Source organism: Babylonia areolata, chromosome 19, assembly GCF_041734735.1.
Source record: "Babylonia areolata isolate BAREFJ2019XMU chromosome 19, ASM4173473v1, whole genome shotgun sequence".
In the NCBI taxonomy this organism is placed as follows: Eukaryota; Metazoa; Mollusca; class Gastropoda; order Neogastropoda; family Buccinidae; genus Babylonia; species Babylonia areolata.
The window spans coordinates 62,806,510-62,822,530 of NC_134894.1; the positions used below are offsets into that span (position 1 = coordinate 62,806,510).

The 16,021-nt window shown below is 47.6% G+C and overlaps 1 protein-coding gene across 1 annotated transcript in view; it reads right to left on the bottom strand.

The window, feature by feature from the left end:
• Window positions 1-16,021, bottom strand: part of LOC143294398 (fibroblast growth factor receptor 2-like) — a 97,974-nt gene that overhangs the window by 41,590 nt on the left and 40,363 nt on the right. The window contains exons 3-5 of the mRNA XM_076605873.1: window positions 11,839-11,989; window positions 11,206-11,336; window positions 10,569-10,637 (exon numbers count right to left, since the gene is read on the bottom strand). Coding sequence (XP_076461988.1) covers window positions 10,569-10,637; window positions 11,206-11,336; window positions 11,839-11,989 — 351 coding nt within the window. The remainder of the gene's footprint in view (window positions 1-10,568; window positions 10,638-11,205; window positions 11,337-11,838; window positions 11,990-16,021) is intronic.

Genomic DNA, 16,021 nt, shown 5'->3' on the forward strand with positions numbered 1-16,021 from the left:
CCCGCCCCGCCCCCGCCTCCCTCCTCGCCCTCCCCACCATCAGATGTTAGCAAACTGACACGTTTTCGTCAACTACTATGGACAAGAATTCCCCTTGTGTGGGGGGCTCACATCAAAACGAACCTCTCACAACTAAACACAGGGCCACCGAGTTTTCCGCTGATAAAGGCCTGTCCTGTTCGTCCCACTTTGAACTGGATTGGTCAGATGTGTTTCCGGGCTTTGAACCCCAGCTCGTCACAGCCCGGGTGCTAAACATTCACGTCCGTTGTTGCCATGGCCGTGTTGAAAACACAGGTATGTGGAGGAGAGGGGAGGGGAGGGTGGTGATGGTGCTAACACACTAACCGTTTCATTCCTTTGCTTGAAGGAGGACCGCCAGAAACTGAAATCAAATGTGAATCGTGGGTCACCGTGACCTGCATGTCAGCTGAGAAACGTTGAGAGTTTCGGTTTCAATGGTTCAAATACTGCAAGATAGATTCCGATTGGGTGAATGACGTTCCTCAGCCAGTGAGCGCCCCTCTAAGATCTGACCTAACTGGCCTGAAAATGACGATGCTTTTTTTTTTTTAACATTTAATTTTATTTTCTTAATTTTAGATAAGAGGGTAGCCCTGTTCGACGACTGCATACGAAATTCGACCAAACCAGCAGGGTAAAACATCCAACAAAACTTCACCATGACCAACACGTCTGGTTGAATGAACTAGCCACAAAGAAACAACAAAAAACAATTAGTCAATCATCACACATGCACTTCTCCAAACCTTCGTTTTTACCGAAGCAGTCTGTACACCATAACATGTCACTGTCACCAGCAAGGCAAGGCAAAACGTTTATTTCATGTGCCCCCCCGGGGGGCATGGCTCTTCAGTTTTCTGGTCAAAATGTTGGCTTAATTAATGAATTCATTGAGAACACACTTTTCTTCCGTTCCTCCGTCAAGGCCTCAGGTGTGCACTTAGGGGACACAACACAGTTTAAGTAACTGTCCACTTGATTGCCGAGTTGTCGTTCCGATAATGGTGGAACTGAAGGAATGTTGGACTGCCCCCACCCCCACCCTTCGCCCCTCCCTCTGCCCCCCCCCCCCCCCCCCCCCCCCCCATTCACCCCCCCCCCCTCCAAACCCCTCTAACGGCTGGATTATCATCCTCGTTGAATCACTTCAAGTGGCTGTTGGGGCCCGAGCCCCGCTCCCCGTGGCCAAAAGGGGTCCAAACACTATCAGGAAATCCACTGAGCGCGGACTGTCTAATGACCTGCCGCGGGAGAAGAGAGAGAGCGAGAGACGTGTGTTGATTCAGCGCTCTGAGTGCGGGGACTGAGAAAACAAACGATACTGCCCTACCCCCAACACCCCCTCCCCCCCACAACCACCACACACACACACCTCCCTCTCCCTTCCAGAGGATGCCACGGGGGGTGGCGAAAGGACCTTGTGTCAAGGACTGGTTACACACACTGTACAACATACGGTCCAGCTAAAGCCCCATTCCACCTGTTCTTTTTTTAGAGTTAGGCTGGACTTCACCCCCACCCACCCATCCCCTCCAATCCACCTGTACTTATTTTCTCTCTCTCTCTCTCTCCCTCTCTTTCTTTCTCTCAGTCTTGGTGTGGAAAGACAGCCACCTGAGAATGGTTTCCTAGTTCGACAAAATCCACTGATCTCTCTCTCTCTCTCTGCTCTCTCTTTCTCTGTCTCCTCCACCCACCTCTCTTACTCTCCCATCTATCTGTTTGTCTGTCTGTCTGTCTGTCTCTCTCACTCTACCCCATATTTCTCCCCCCCCCCCTCCCCAACCCCTTTCTCTCCATGGGGCTGCACACACACAACACACACACACACACACAAAGTAATTACCCTTCAGTCTTTGGCAGGGTAACACTAGCCTCTCTGCTATTTTGTTGCTCCTGAAAATTGGTTGGCTTTGGGAAGAGAGAGGATGGTGGGGGTGGGGGTGGGGGTGGGGGAGGCGGCAGGGTGGGGGGGGGAGGTGGATTCGATTCCGAGAGAGAGTACACGGAAGCACGGACCGATCTACGTTCAGACAAAACATGCTCACAGGTTGGCAGACAGCTGGCAGTGGGAGAAAGGAGGGTAGCAGGGTGGGAAAGAGAGGAGGAGAGGGGAGGAAGAGGAGGAGAGGGAGGAAGAGGAGAGGGAGGAGTTGGCCGAAAATATCGACGTCGTTGAACAAACGAGTTTGTGTTCGAGGCTGGGACGATGCGAAGCGGAAACTGACATCTATGTTTTACAGCACACTGACCAATAATAACAGGAGGAGGCGTTTCTTTCTTTCTTTCTTTTTTTTTTTTTTTTAAACGTGCGGTTCTTTCTTTTTCCTTTCTTCTTCTTCCCTGTTTTTTTTTCTGCCCTCACCCCTCTCCGTCTGTATTTCTGTCAAAACGGTGCCAGTGTCTTTAGTTCTAGGGAAATGGTCGACAAAAATGTATGGACTGTTTGTTTGTACGCGCTTTTGTGGCTGTCTTATCTTTTGTTTGGTGGTGGTTGTTGTTTCTTCTTCTTCTTCGTCGTCGTCATCGGCGTCGTCTTCTTATCATTATTATCATTATCATGACCATTTATTTAATTATTTATCAGACAACATCGTTACGGACGTCAGGTGAAGAACCGAGGTCAGGCAAGGTGAAGTTGAAATGGGTCCTCTCTTTGTTCTTTGTCCATTCACGTTTTGTTCATCCTTCTTTGTTTCTCTCTTTTACTTTTCCTTCCTTCATTTCTACACCCACCCCACCCCCTACCCCTCTCCCCTCCCAATACCCCCTTCCCTTTGTGTCAGGCATACAGTGGCGACACACATCAGGAAATCGTAACAGAATAACGACTCCGCAGTTTTCAGTGAAAAAAAAAAAAGAAAAAAAGAAAAGAAAAAAAAAAGAAGAAGAAAAGAACACGAGAGAATAAAGGTCACGTCCTTTACATAATGGGTATGCTAAACCCATATTCCGTTCCTTTGTACTTTCACACACACACACACACACACACACACACATACAGACACGCAAGCACAGACACGCATGCACACACACACACACAGACACACACACACACAAAGCATCATGTTTTCTTCAGTTGCAGCAGACAAAGGAAAAAGTCATTTCGTTTACAAGCAAATACCAATGCTCTCTCTTTTATCTCTATCTCACACAGACAACAGACACAAATACACGATCCAGATCCTACCACGAAGGAATCAGAACGCTTTCCAGTATAAGAAACTTCAATACAGTTATTTCAACCAAAGCATTCATGAACACATCATATTCTACCATGTGGAAATTATATCAAACAAACAAACAAACAAACAAAAAGTCTTCAAGCAGCCATACAAAACACAAAACAGACAATTCTCTACAGGCTTTACACAATCGAACAGACAATTCTCTACAGGCTGTATACAATGGAACAGACAATTCTCTACATGCTGTATACAATGGAACAGACAATTCTCTACATGCTGTATACAATGGAACAGACAATTCTCTACAGGCTGTATACAATGGAACAGACAATTCTCTACAGGCTGTATTCAATGGAACAGACAATTCTCCACATGCTGTATACAATGGAACAGACAATTATCTACAGGCTGTATACAATGGAACAGACAATTCTCTACAGGCTGTATACAATGGAACAGACAATTCTCCACAGGCTGTATACAATGGAACAGACAATTCTCCACATGCTGTATACAATGGAACAGACAATTCTCCACATGCTGTATACAATGGAACAGACAATTCTCTACATGCTGTATACAATCGAACAGACAATTCTCTACATGCTGTATACAATGGAACAGACAATTCTCTACAGGCTGTATACAATGGAACAGACAATTCTCTACAGGCTGTATACAATGGAACAGACAATTCTCTACATGCTGTATACAATGGAACAGACAATTCTCCACATGCTGTATACAATGGAACAGACAATTATCTACAGGCTGTATACAATGGAACAGACAATTCTCTACAGGCTGTATACAATGGAACAGACAATTCTCTACAGGCTGTATACAATGGAACAGACAATTCTCCACGTGCTGTATACAATGGAACAGACAATTCTCTACAGGCTGTATACAATGGAACAGACAATTCTCCACAGGCTGTATACAATCGAACAGACAATTCTCTACAGTCTGTATACAATCGAACAGACGATTCCCTACAGTCTGTATACAATGGAACAGACAATTCTCTACAGGCTGTACACACAGTCCTGCAAGGCCACGTAACACACATACACACATAACTCACAACAGACAGTAACCACAAACAGACAGTCCAGCAAACCTCTGCCGACAAAACAGAATTCTCACGGTCATACCACAAGACACGCCCAGACGATCATTATAAAAGCCTTGACCTCCCCCACTTTCATTTTTCCTCGCCATGCAGCTTACTACCCACCCAACCTACCGTGGGTACGTAAACACCCCACTCCACGCATCTCCCAGGTCTCTTCATCTCTCTTAATGTCAACGATTTATCATCCTCCCCCAGACCCTCAGCCGCTACGGCGACCAGCCAAGGATGGGAGAAATAACTGTGGACGTCACGGAGGACCTTGTGGGAATCCACTGTTGATCCCAGCACGCCGCTAATACAACAGGAAAGAAAGGTGGAGAGTGGGACGAAAACAAGGAAGATGATGGGAGGTGGGGGAGAGGGGAGGGGAGGGGGAGGGAGGAGGAGATAGGCAAGGAGAAAATGGGAAGTGGTAAAACTAATGAGTGAAATAGACTGCGGAAGACGGGAAGGAGGAAGGGTGAGTGAGAGAGAGAGAGAGAGAGAGAGAGAGAGAGAGGAAAAATGAAAGAGGAGAAAGATGACGAGGAGGAGAAGGAAGAGGAGGAGAAGAAAGAGGAGGAGAAGAGAAGGAGGAGAGGAGAAGGAAGAGGAGGAGAAGAGAAGGAAGAGGAGGAGAAGGAAGAGAGGAGGAGAAGGAAGAGAGGAGAAGGAAGAAGAGAAGGAGGAGAAGAGAAGGAAGAGGAGGAGAAGAGAAGGAAGAGGAGGAGAAGAGAAGGAAGAGGAGAAGAGAAGGAAGAGGAGGAGAAGGAAGAGAGAAGGAAGAGAGAAAAGCCACTCCTCAGGAAAAAAAAAACCACAAACAAAAAAACAACACGACAAACTGCTACAGCAGGCAGACTGTATGTCTGAGACACGACAGAGCGGACCTCGATGCAGCACACATTGATGATTGATGTTTTATCATCCATTGTGTTATCTCCACCACCGTCGTGCAATGCATTCTTCCGTGCAAGCTGAGAGAGGGGATGGGTGGTGTGAAAGAGAGAGGGTGGGGTTTAGGGTAAGAGAGAGATTGAGAGAGAGACAGAAGCGACAGGGGAGATGGGGCGGGGGGGGGGGGGGGAGATTGAGAAGGGGAGAAAGTAAGAGGGAGAGAAAGTGGAGACACACACACACACAGAGAGAGAGAGAGAGAGAGAGAGAGAGAGAGAGAGAGAGAGAGATGAGGAAAAGCAGAGGGGAGGAAAATAAATTATGGAAAGAATGGAGAAGTGGGTGCAGAAACACGATGAATATGACGTGAATACCAAACGGCATGGAGAGGAAATATGACGGGGAAGACACAGACTAACGGGGGGGAGGAGAAAAAGTAGAGGTGGGAGAATGAAGGACGAGGAGAAGGAGAAAAAGAAGGTGGAGGAACAGGAGGAGGAGGAGGAGGAGAAGGAGAAAAGAAGGAGGAGAGCAAGGAGGAGGAGGAGCAGGAGAAGAAGAAGAAGCAGAAGAAGAAGAAGGAGGAGGAGGAGGAGGAGGACAAGCTGAACAACAACAACAACAACAACAACAAAATGAAACCCACACGTTCCTAATCATGAGAAAATAACGACCGAACGAAACCCCCTCTTCACGCCAAAACAAAAAGCGGTCCCTCCTTCCATCTCCAGTTGGCGAATAGTTCATAATTTATTTCCCGGCCTTGTCGCGTCAACAGTGTGTGGAAGACGCACACTGCCTGACGATAACAGCTAAACAAAACAAACAGAAAAACAGGAACAAAATTCCAGGGTAGGGTTTTTAAAAGGGGAAGGAATGCACACAGTGTGAGGAGGGGCCGGGGGTGGGGGTGGGGGAAAAGTGAGTGGGGAGAGGGCAGTACGCAGCATGCATAAGGAAGTTCTGGCATGCGGAAGAGGTACTGTAAAAAAATAAAATAAAATAAAATAAAAACAACAACAACAAAAAAAGATGATGATAGGTTCCACGGCCGGAACCTCCAGTCTCCCCTTCCCTCCCCCCATCCCTCCTCCCTTTTAGAGAACGGTTATATTGCGTGCTGTGTGCTGACGCTAACCTCCCTCCCCACCCCAACCCCCCTCTCCTCCATAAACACCCCATTTATTCCTCCCCCCCCCACCTGCCCCCCTTCACCCCCGTCCAACCAAGTTCTTAACAACCCCCCTTCTCTCCCTAACTTCCCCAACATCACGCATACCCTTAGTTTTTGTGTCTGGCAATAATCTTCCGGGCCAATTTTTTTAAGGGAGGGGGTGGGGTAGAGGCTGTATGGAGAAGAGACTGAGTGTCGCGCAGTTCGCCCAGTGCAATGGCAAAAACAGAAGACCGGGCCACTTGTGCTGACTGCACGTGAAGGCCAATTACGTGCCCTTGAAAGCACAGGAACACACACCCCACAGTGCACGCGCACGCGCGCGCTCACAGACACAGAGACACACACATATATATCACAATACATACACACATACTCACAAACACACACACACATGTATCGCAATATACACACACATACAGGCACACTCGCTCACTGACTCACACCGAGCGCGCGCGCGCGCACACACACAACACACACACATACACACTACACACACACACACTCATCACACACACACACACACATACACACACTAACAACACCACACACACACAAACACACACAACACTCACTCTCACACACACACACACACATCACAACACACACACAAACACACACACACAACACACACCACTCAACCTGACAACAAACACTCACACAACAAACACATACACACACAACCACACACACACACACAACGCAGATCTGTGGAAAGAAAGCATGCACAAAAACGACAGCCTTATTCTCCACGCCTCTCCAAAAAATGCTGTGGAGAAATGGTTCCAGCCCAATCTCAGCGCGAGTCCTCATCCTGTCATATACCCAAGACCAGTTCATGAGGAAACGGGGCAGCGGTGGCCACATGGTTAAAGCACACAGCCAGGTAGCGAGGTTCCCCGGGTTCCATCAACGCATAAGCCTGGACACAACTTCATTTTTCTTTTTCTGTCTCCTTATGACTCTCTCTTATTCCTCTTTTTCTTTCTCCTTATGACTCTCTCTTATTCCTCTTCTTATTTCTCCTTATGACTCTCTCTCCTTCCTCTTCTTATTTCTCCTTATGACTCTCTCTCCTTCCTCTTCTTATTTCTCCTTATGACTCTCTCTTATTCCTCTTTTTCTTTCTCCTTATGACTCTCTCTTATTCCTCTTCTTATTTCTCCTTATGACTCTCTCTCCTTCCTCTTCTTATTTCTCCTTATGACTCTCTTATTCCTCTTTTTCTTTCTCATTATGACTCTCTCTTATTCCTCTTCTTATTTCTCCTTATGACTCTCTCTTATTCCTCTTCTTATTTCTCCTTATGACTCTCTCTTATTCCTCTTCTTATTTCTCCTTATGACTCTCTTTATTCCTCTCTTATTTCTCCTTATGACTCTCTCTCCTTCCTCTTCTTATTTCTCCTTATGACTCTCTCTTATTCCTCTTCTTAATTTCTCATTATGACTCTCTCTCCTTCCTCTTCTTATTTTCTCCTTATGACTCTCTCTTCTTCCTCTTCTTATTTCTCCTTATGACTCTCTCTTATTCCTCTTTTTCTTTCTCCTTATGACTCTCTCCTTCCTCTTCTTATTTCTCCTTATGACTCTCTCTTATTCCTCTTCTTATTTCTCCTTATGACTCTCTCTCCTTCCTCTTCTTATTTCTCCTTATGACTCTCTCTTATTCCTCTTCTTATTTCTCCTTATGACTCTCTCTCCTTCCTCTTCTTATTTCTCCTTATGACTCTCTCTTATTCCTCTTCTTATTTCTCCTTATGACTCTCTCCTTCCTCTTCCTCTTCTCGTGAAGAGGAACTGGGACGCCGCACAGAAAGAACAATTGTTTGCTGGGTTCTTCCAAATCTGTCTGTTGTTTCCCGACCTGGACTGCTGCCACAGGAAAGTTTCAGTTTTCAGTTTCACTTTCACAAGGAGGCGTCGCTGCGTTCGGACAAATCCATACACGCTACACCACATCTGCTAGACAGATGCCTGACCAGCAGCGTAACCCAATGCGCTTAGTCAGGCCTTGAGTGCATGCTTTATTTGTTTGTGTATCTGTCAGAGTGGATTTTTTTTTTTTTTTTTTTTTTTACAGAATTCTGCCAGAGGACAATACTCTCGTTGCCATGGGTTCTTTTTCACTGCGCCAAATGTATGCTGCACACGGGACCTCGGTTTTAACGTCCTCATCCGAATGACTGGACGCTCAGTGCGGTTTTCTAGTCACACTTGGGAGAAAGGGCGAGAGCGGGATTCGAACCCACACCCTCACGGACTATGTACCGGCAGATGAGCGTCTTAACCATTCTGCCACCTTCCTCCACAAGAAAACCAATACCAATACACAGCCAGAAAGAGATGTCGGAGGACGATTTCTGACGACGGTAATTAATGAACCAGGCACGCTGTTTGTGCAGTACGTATTGTACCCCTCCAATGAACAAACCGTGCACGGGCGGTAAAAGCCTTAGAGACTGTCCAGACTGAAAGCTGAGAGACCCAAGATGATCCCGCCGTCCAAGCCTCTGTGACTGACCCTGAAGATGACTGATTGATGGACTGAGGTTGGCGGACTGGGGTCGCCCATTGTCCAAGCCTACCCCCCCCCCCCCCTCCCCAAGGAGAACAACGCGAGCTAATCCCAGTGTGTCTGCTTCGTCAGACATCACCAGTGACGTCCAAAGAGAGAGCGGGAGGTTCTTGATTAATTAAACATCACAGTGTTTCCCCTCCTGCAAGCAAAGGTCATTGACGACGGTCGCGCGATAAAGAAAAACACGGTAAGCGTACGAGTCTTTGGGTGTGCGGCTCCATTTTTGGACAGTTTCTTCACGTGTGTGTGTGTGTGTGTGTGTGTGTGTGTGTGTGTGTGTGTGTGTAGTGTAGTGTGTGTGGATGCGCTGATTCAGCCATTAATTTCCATGGTGATGATCGGGGATTTCCCGTCTGGATGAAATACAGCAGATGCAGATTAGAAGACGGAGACAGAAACGGGATGCACAGGGACAAAGAGCGGAAGAAAGAAAGAAAGAAAGAAAGACAGGCAGCCAGTCATACAAGAGGCAGAAAGAAAGAAACGAGAGAAGCTTTAGTTCATGTACGTACACGTTCAACAGCGAAAGAAAAACCCATCTTTGTACATTACATCAGAATGAATGTATAATGATGAAATCAATAAGACGACCTCTTGTGTGGCTATGTCAAAATTGGAAACCCATAGATGGAATAATAAAGAAAGATTAAAAAAAAAAAGGGGCGGGGGAAGAGGGGCAGGGTGATGGTGGAGGGGGAGGTGAAGACTAAAAAGTTACCAAAAGAACTGCAACCAAGACACTCTCCTCCCAGAAACTGCGTAAATCTGAACCTGCCAGGTAGCAGGGCCGAAAAGGGAGGGAGGGTGTGTGTGTGTGTCTGCGTGTGTGTGTGTGCAGCCAATTAGCGCGTGTGGAGGTGTTAAAACCCTTATCATGGCTCCTCTCCCTCCCTCCCTCCCTGCCAGCAGCTAAGTTGTGGTGTGTCTTACAGCAGCTTCACACTCTTGCCTGGAGAGTCGGATCAGTTCCCTGTCTTTGACCCCCCTCCCCTATCCCCCTCCCTCCACACACACACACCTCCCCCTTTCATACCTCCCCTTTCCCTCTCTATCCTTACACCCCTTCCCCCCTCCAGCCATCCCCACGCTCTCCCCCCCCCCCAACCCCGACAAAAAGAAACTGTTTCTCTGTCCACTGGTTTTAAAAGCAACATAACTGACTGATTGATTCGTCACTTGTGTAAGTGACCGGGTCTTATGGCTAGCGCGTAACTGGGAGGTTTTGCTTCTGGGCAGTGAACGCTCAGACAGTTGTAGATAATTGGATGGATAGTGAGAGGGAGGGAGAGGGAGAGAGAGAGAGAACACACAAACAAGATCTAGTTCAAACCAACACACAAACTCTCTCTCTCTCTCTCTCTCTCTCTCTCTCTCTCTCTCTCTCTCTCTCTCTCTCGTGTACACACACACAGACAGACAGACCGACAGAGACAGAGAAAAAAAAAATCAATCGGTGGCGCTCTCCCTGTGGCGACGTGCTCTCCCTGGGGAGACCAGCCCGAATTTTGACATAAAGAAATATGTTGTGACAAAAGTGTAACACAATACAACACAACAGAATACAGTACAATACAAACCAATCTCTCACCTGTGTAGTCGTCTTCAGATGGCTTCACGTCAGTGTCGTAAAACTCGTCATAATCTCCCAGGTCCTCGTCTGGGAGGGAGAAACACACACACACACACACACACACACACACACACACACACACACACACAAAGCATGACAACTCCCTGCATTTCAATTAAAAATAATCGTAGATAGATAGATAGATAACAGGCAACAGTACTAAAGAAAAAAAAATCGATAGGTTGATAACTCCGCAACACTATTGATCAAAAGTTTTCTCCGTGTGTCTCTCCCTCTCTTCACAGACACACACACACACAGACGCACACACACACACACACAGACACACACACACACAGACACACACACACAGACACACTTTCTTTTCATTACTTCATCCTAAGGGCGAGGGCAAAATGTATGTATATAAAACAAAATTATTATTTAAAAAAACAAAACAAAAAAAACAAAAAACAAAAAAACAACGAAGCTCATTCCTTGCTTATCCATCACCATCGTAAAAAAAAAAGAAGAAGAAGAGATTTTGACTTGACTTGAACCCCCACCTTCCACCCCACCCCCCCACCGATCCCCACAGACCTCCCCACCATACCTACACCTTACCCATCCCCCCCCCCCACACACACACACACACCTTCTTCGTCAACAGACAGTGTGAAGTTGGCCCACTTGTAGCCATGGTCATTGGTGGCCAGGCAGCTATAGCGTCCTTCGTCGGACTTCTCCACGTGGTCAATCTGCAGGGCGTACTTGGTGATGGTGATCCTGTGAAAAACAATGAATGGGTGTTGGACTGAAGGAGGAGAAGGAGAAGAAGAAAAGAGGAGGGGGAGGAGGAGAAGAAGGAGAAGGCAGAGGAGGAGGGGGAGAAGGAGAAGAAGAAGAAGAAGAAGGCGGAGGAGGAGGAAAAGGAGAAGGGAGAGGAGAAGAAGAAGAAGAAGGAGAAGGCGGAGGAGGAGAAGAAGAAGAAGAGGAGGAGGAGGGGGATGAGAAGAAGAAGAAGAAGAAGGAGAAGGCGGAGGAGGAGGAGAAGTGGAAGAAGAGGAGGAGGGGGATGAGAAGAAGAAGAAGGAGAAGGCGGAGGAGGAGGAGAAGTAGAAGAAGAGGAGGAGGGGGAGAAGGAGAAGAATAAGAAGAACGAGAAGGCGGAGGAGGAGGAGAAGAAGAAGAAGAAGAATCTTCCATCTCAATCCCTACCCCCCCTCCTCGCCCCCCTGTCCTCTCTCTCTATCACTCCCTCTCTCTCAGTCCCTGTCCAGTGACTGACCTGTTGTCCTCAAAGGTGGAGACCAGCTCGTCGTTGCGGTACCAGAGCAGGAAGGGGCGTGGCTTGCCCTGGACCTTGCACCGGAACTTCACCCTACCCCCAACTGGGGCACGGGGCTGCTTCACGGACACCTTTTCAAAGGTCGGGGGCACTGGAACACACACACACACACATTCGTGATTATGATGATGACACGAGTACTTATATGGCGCCTATCCTCGGTCAGACACCAAGCTCTAAGCGCTTCACATACATACAAACTTGGGGTCATTTGCATTACAGGCTGCCTACCTCGTTAGAGCCGACTGACAGCTGCCATTGTGGGCGCTCGTCATTCGTTTCCTGTGTCGGTCAATCGGGTTTCAGTTACACACACACACACAATGTACACTCATACAGATATACGTCGTGAGAGGAACAATATCTGTTTTCATTGGTTAGTTCTCTTCTCTTTTTTTCTTTTTCTTTTAAACGAAAGAATTGTTGTTGTTGTTTCTAATCTTCCCAGTGACAGACAAACGAAAAAGGATCCAAACAAACTGACAGATTCTCGGAAATCCGACAACACAGACAGCAAAGCGATATAAATACCGATCGCATCGCTCTACCCTCTTTAATGCTTTTTCACGTAAAAACAACAACAACACAAACAAATAAACAAAAAAACATACAGCTGTACGCCCGATGATTTTAACAGGCTCTCCAAAAACGCGCAAAAACTAGACAGATACGTAAACCAACTGACGCTAAACAACAACAACAAAAACACAACAAAAAAAAACAACAACGTAAGACCACCCTAGTAACAATACACACACACACACACACACACACACACACACACACATCAACATACACACACACACACACACAATCAACACACACACACACACACACACACACACACACACACACAGAGGAAAAGAGAAGCTGTTGCTCTCGTAAATCCTCAACTCCCCCTTCACCTGCACTGCTGCAACAACTTCGTTACCACTCCACAGGGGGAAGGAGGGGATGATAAATTGATGCTAACAACCTCCCTACACCCCACCCCCTTCCCTGCCTCTTTCACCCCCCTGCCCCACCCTCCCTGCCCCCTCCCCGACCCCCCCTGCCCCCCAACCAAACAAGTTCATTTCGTTTCTGTGGGCCGGATAGGAGGTCTCGGTCGCTGGACACAAATGAATGTTTTCCCATCGTGAGAGGAGGTGGAAGGGTTGAGGTCTGTGATAGTAACGTCCTAACTAGCCAGGCAGACAGTGTGTGTGTGTGTGTGTGTGTGTGTGTGTGTGTGTGTGTGTGTGTGTGTGTGTGTGTGTGTGTGTGTGTGTGTGTGTGTGTGTGTGTGTGTGTGTGTGTGTGTGTGTGTGGTGGGGGGAGGCATGCCGGGGCAAGTGAACTCACTGATAACTTGTGGAGTCCCACTGGGATGCCCGCCCGCACCTGTCTGTTTTTGTTTTTTTCTCTCTTTTTCCCTTCTCTCTCTCTCTCTCTCTTTCTGTCTGTTTCTTTTCTTCATCTACTTCCTCGTTTTCAATGTCTAGTTAGCACGATACTGAGAGAGCGCACAAGTGGTGGCTGGGGTGGATGAAAGGTAGTTGTGGCAGTAGTAGTAGTAGTAGTAGTAGTATGGAAGTGCTCGTAACATAAAGTGAAATATTGTGGAAGTAGTAGTTGTAGCAGCAGCAGCAGTGCATAGGTCGCAGCAGCAGTAGAGATAATAGTAGTACCAGCATCAGAGGTAGTAGTTCAGAGATAGCAGTAGCAGCAGCAGCAGCAGCAACAGTAGTAGCAGTAGTAGTAGTAGCACCAGCACCAGTGGCAGTGGTGGTGGTGGTCACAGTTGTCCAAGTGGCAGAGGGGAGATGGAAGCAGAACGAACAAAAACGAGCGCATTATCTCCCTCCCAACCCCCTCCCTCTTCTCTCTCTCTCTCTCTGTCTCTCCCTCCCATCCCCCTCCCTCTTCTCTCTCTCTCTCTCTCTGTCTCTCCCTCCCATCCCCCTCCCTCTTCTCTCTCTCTCTCTGTCTCTCCCTCCCATCCCCCTCCCTCTTCTCTCTCTCTCTCTCCCTCCCATCCCCCTCCCTCTTCTCTCTCTCTCTCTCTGTCTCTCCCTCCCATCCCCCTCCCTCTTCTCTCTCTCTCTCTGTCTCTCCCTCCCATCCCCCTCCCTCTTCTCTCTCTCTCTCTGTCTCTCCCTCCCATCCCCCTCCCTCTTCTCTCTCTCTCTCTCTCTGTCTCTCCCTCCCATCCCCCTCCCTCTTCTCTCTCTCTCTCTCCCTCCTCCCCTTCTCTCTCTTATCACGTGAGCTCCTGGAGAAACTCTCACCACGACTATCAAACTCTTCACGGGGGCTGAACTGCACTGGTTTCACCACCACCACCATCACCACCATCACCACCACCACCACCACCACCACCATCACCAGCACACAAAGATCCATCCCGTATCACACTCTCCCTCACCACCAATACCCCAGAAGCCCCTGTAACACCTAGCCAAGCGAATCAAACTCGGGCGGAACGTCCAGTCCCACACCAAGCCCCGCAAACTCCCTCCACGTGGAGAGGACACGGCTCACTGAGCACATGACACTCATAACTAAAATCATCAATCACACACGGCGCCCAGGCGGCTCCCACCCTCATCAGGATTGACCCAGGCGGTTTATAATTATCATTACGGAACTCCGCTCCACGGATCAGACAGCACGTCACAATCGTGGTTTGGTAGCTTGGGTGGTCATCTTCTTAACGAATCTTCGCCTTCGCGTGTTGGTGATTAACCCCTTCACTGCCGCTGCCAAACTATGCTTGTCTGTAAAGGCTGTTGGTTTAGGACTGGGCCGTCTGTCACAATCTATGATGTTCATTTTTATCCTATTTCTTTTTTTTCTTTTCTGGTGCCTATTTTTACATTGTATTGTAAACCGCGGTGAGTATATTTGACATGGGGGCACTGCGCTATATAAGCCTGCATGCATTTCATCATTATTTTTACTGTTGTTTATTATCATTATCATATCATTATTATTATTATCATTATTTACTCGGTACTTCTTCCTCATATGACGGCTTTTATTTTGTTCAGTAAAATCTGTTGCACCGTTTCAAAAGATCTAGATGAGCAGTAGTTCTTCTGCTTCAGATTTGTGCCAGACTGACTTTTTTCTCTCTCCTTTTTTAAAATTCTTTATTTTTAACTCTCTCCATACGAACGGCGAAAGAGACGACGTTAACAGCGTTTCACCCCAATTACCACCATCAAAATATTGCAAGCGGAAGGCTCTTATACTGAAGAGGTGAATGTTGACAAAGAACACCACAATTCTGACGACGGAAGCTAAAGGTGGGTCATTCAGACACCCACTGGACATCCGAGGTGTCTGTGTAGAGGAGAAGAGAGGACTGGCCGCACTGAGTTAATAGTTCTAGCGAGGTTCAGCAGTCCATGGGTTAATGAAGAGGGTCACGCCACAGCACAGCACAGCACAGCCCAGCCCAGCACAGCACACCTGATGCGGTGGGATCATGTCCAGGGTCAGCGGGTCTATCCTGCTGGAGCCAGTGATGTGTGTGTGTGTGTGTGTGTGTGTGTGTGTGTGTGTGTGTGTGTGTGCGTGCGTGCGTGCGTGCGTGTGTGTGTGTGTGTGTGTGTGTGTGTGTGTGTGTGTGTGTGTGTGTGAAATGCACACCGGTCTGTGGGAACCTGCACATGTGTGTGTGCTCTGTCAAGTGAAGGAGACGACGACTTAATATGTAATATACCTACACCTGATACAGGGGGCTGGGGCTGAGGGGGTTAAATGATCACCGGGCAGGTGTTTTCGATTCCTTGTCCTCCTCCCTGCATTAGTTCCCACACAACAGGCTGTGCGGACATCTGCCTATCTTCCCTAACTGTAGCTAGACACGGTGAATCAAACACAAGAGGTGCACGCTCTCTCTCTCTCTCTCTCTCTCTCTCTCTCTCTCTCTCCAGAGAAGCAGACTGGAAAGGGGGGTCGGGCTATAGTGACCAAGTGTACTGTCTCGTTTGTAATTTTTTTTTAATCCACCCAAGCAAAAAGTAGCTTTGTATAATATTTTATTTTGTTTATTCATTTGTTTGTTTATTCATTCGTTTGTTTGCTTATTTTTATGACTTTTGCGGCAGTTGTTTTCTGTTAAGATTTGCCGGTC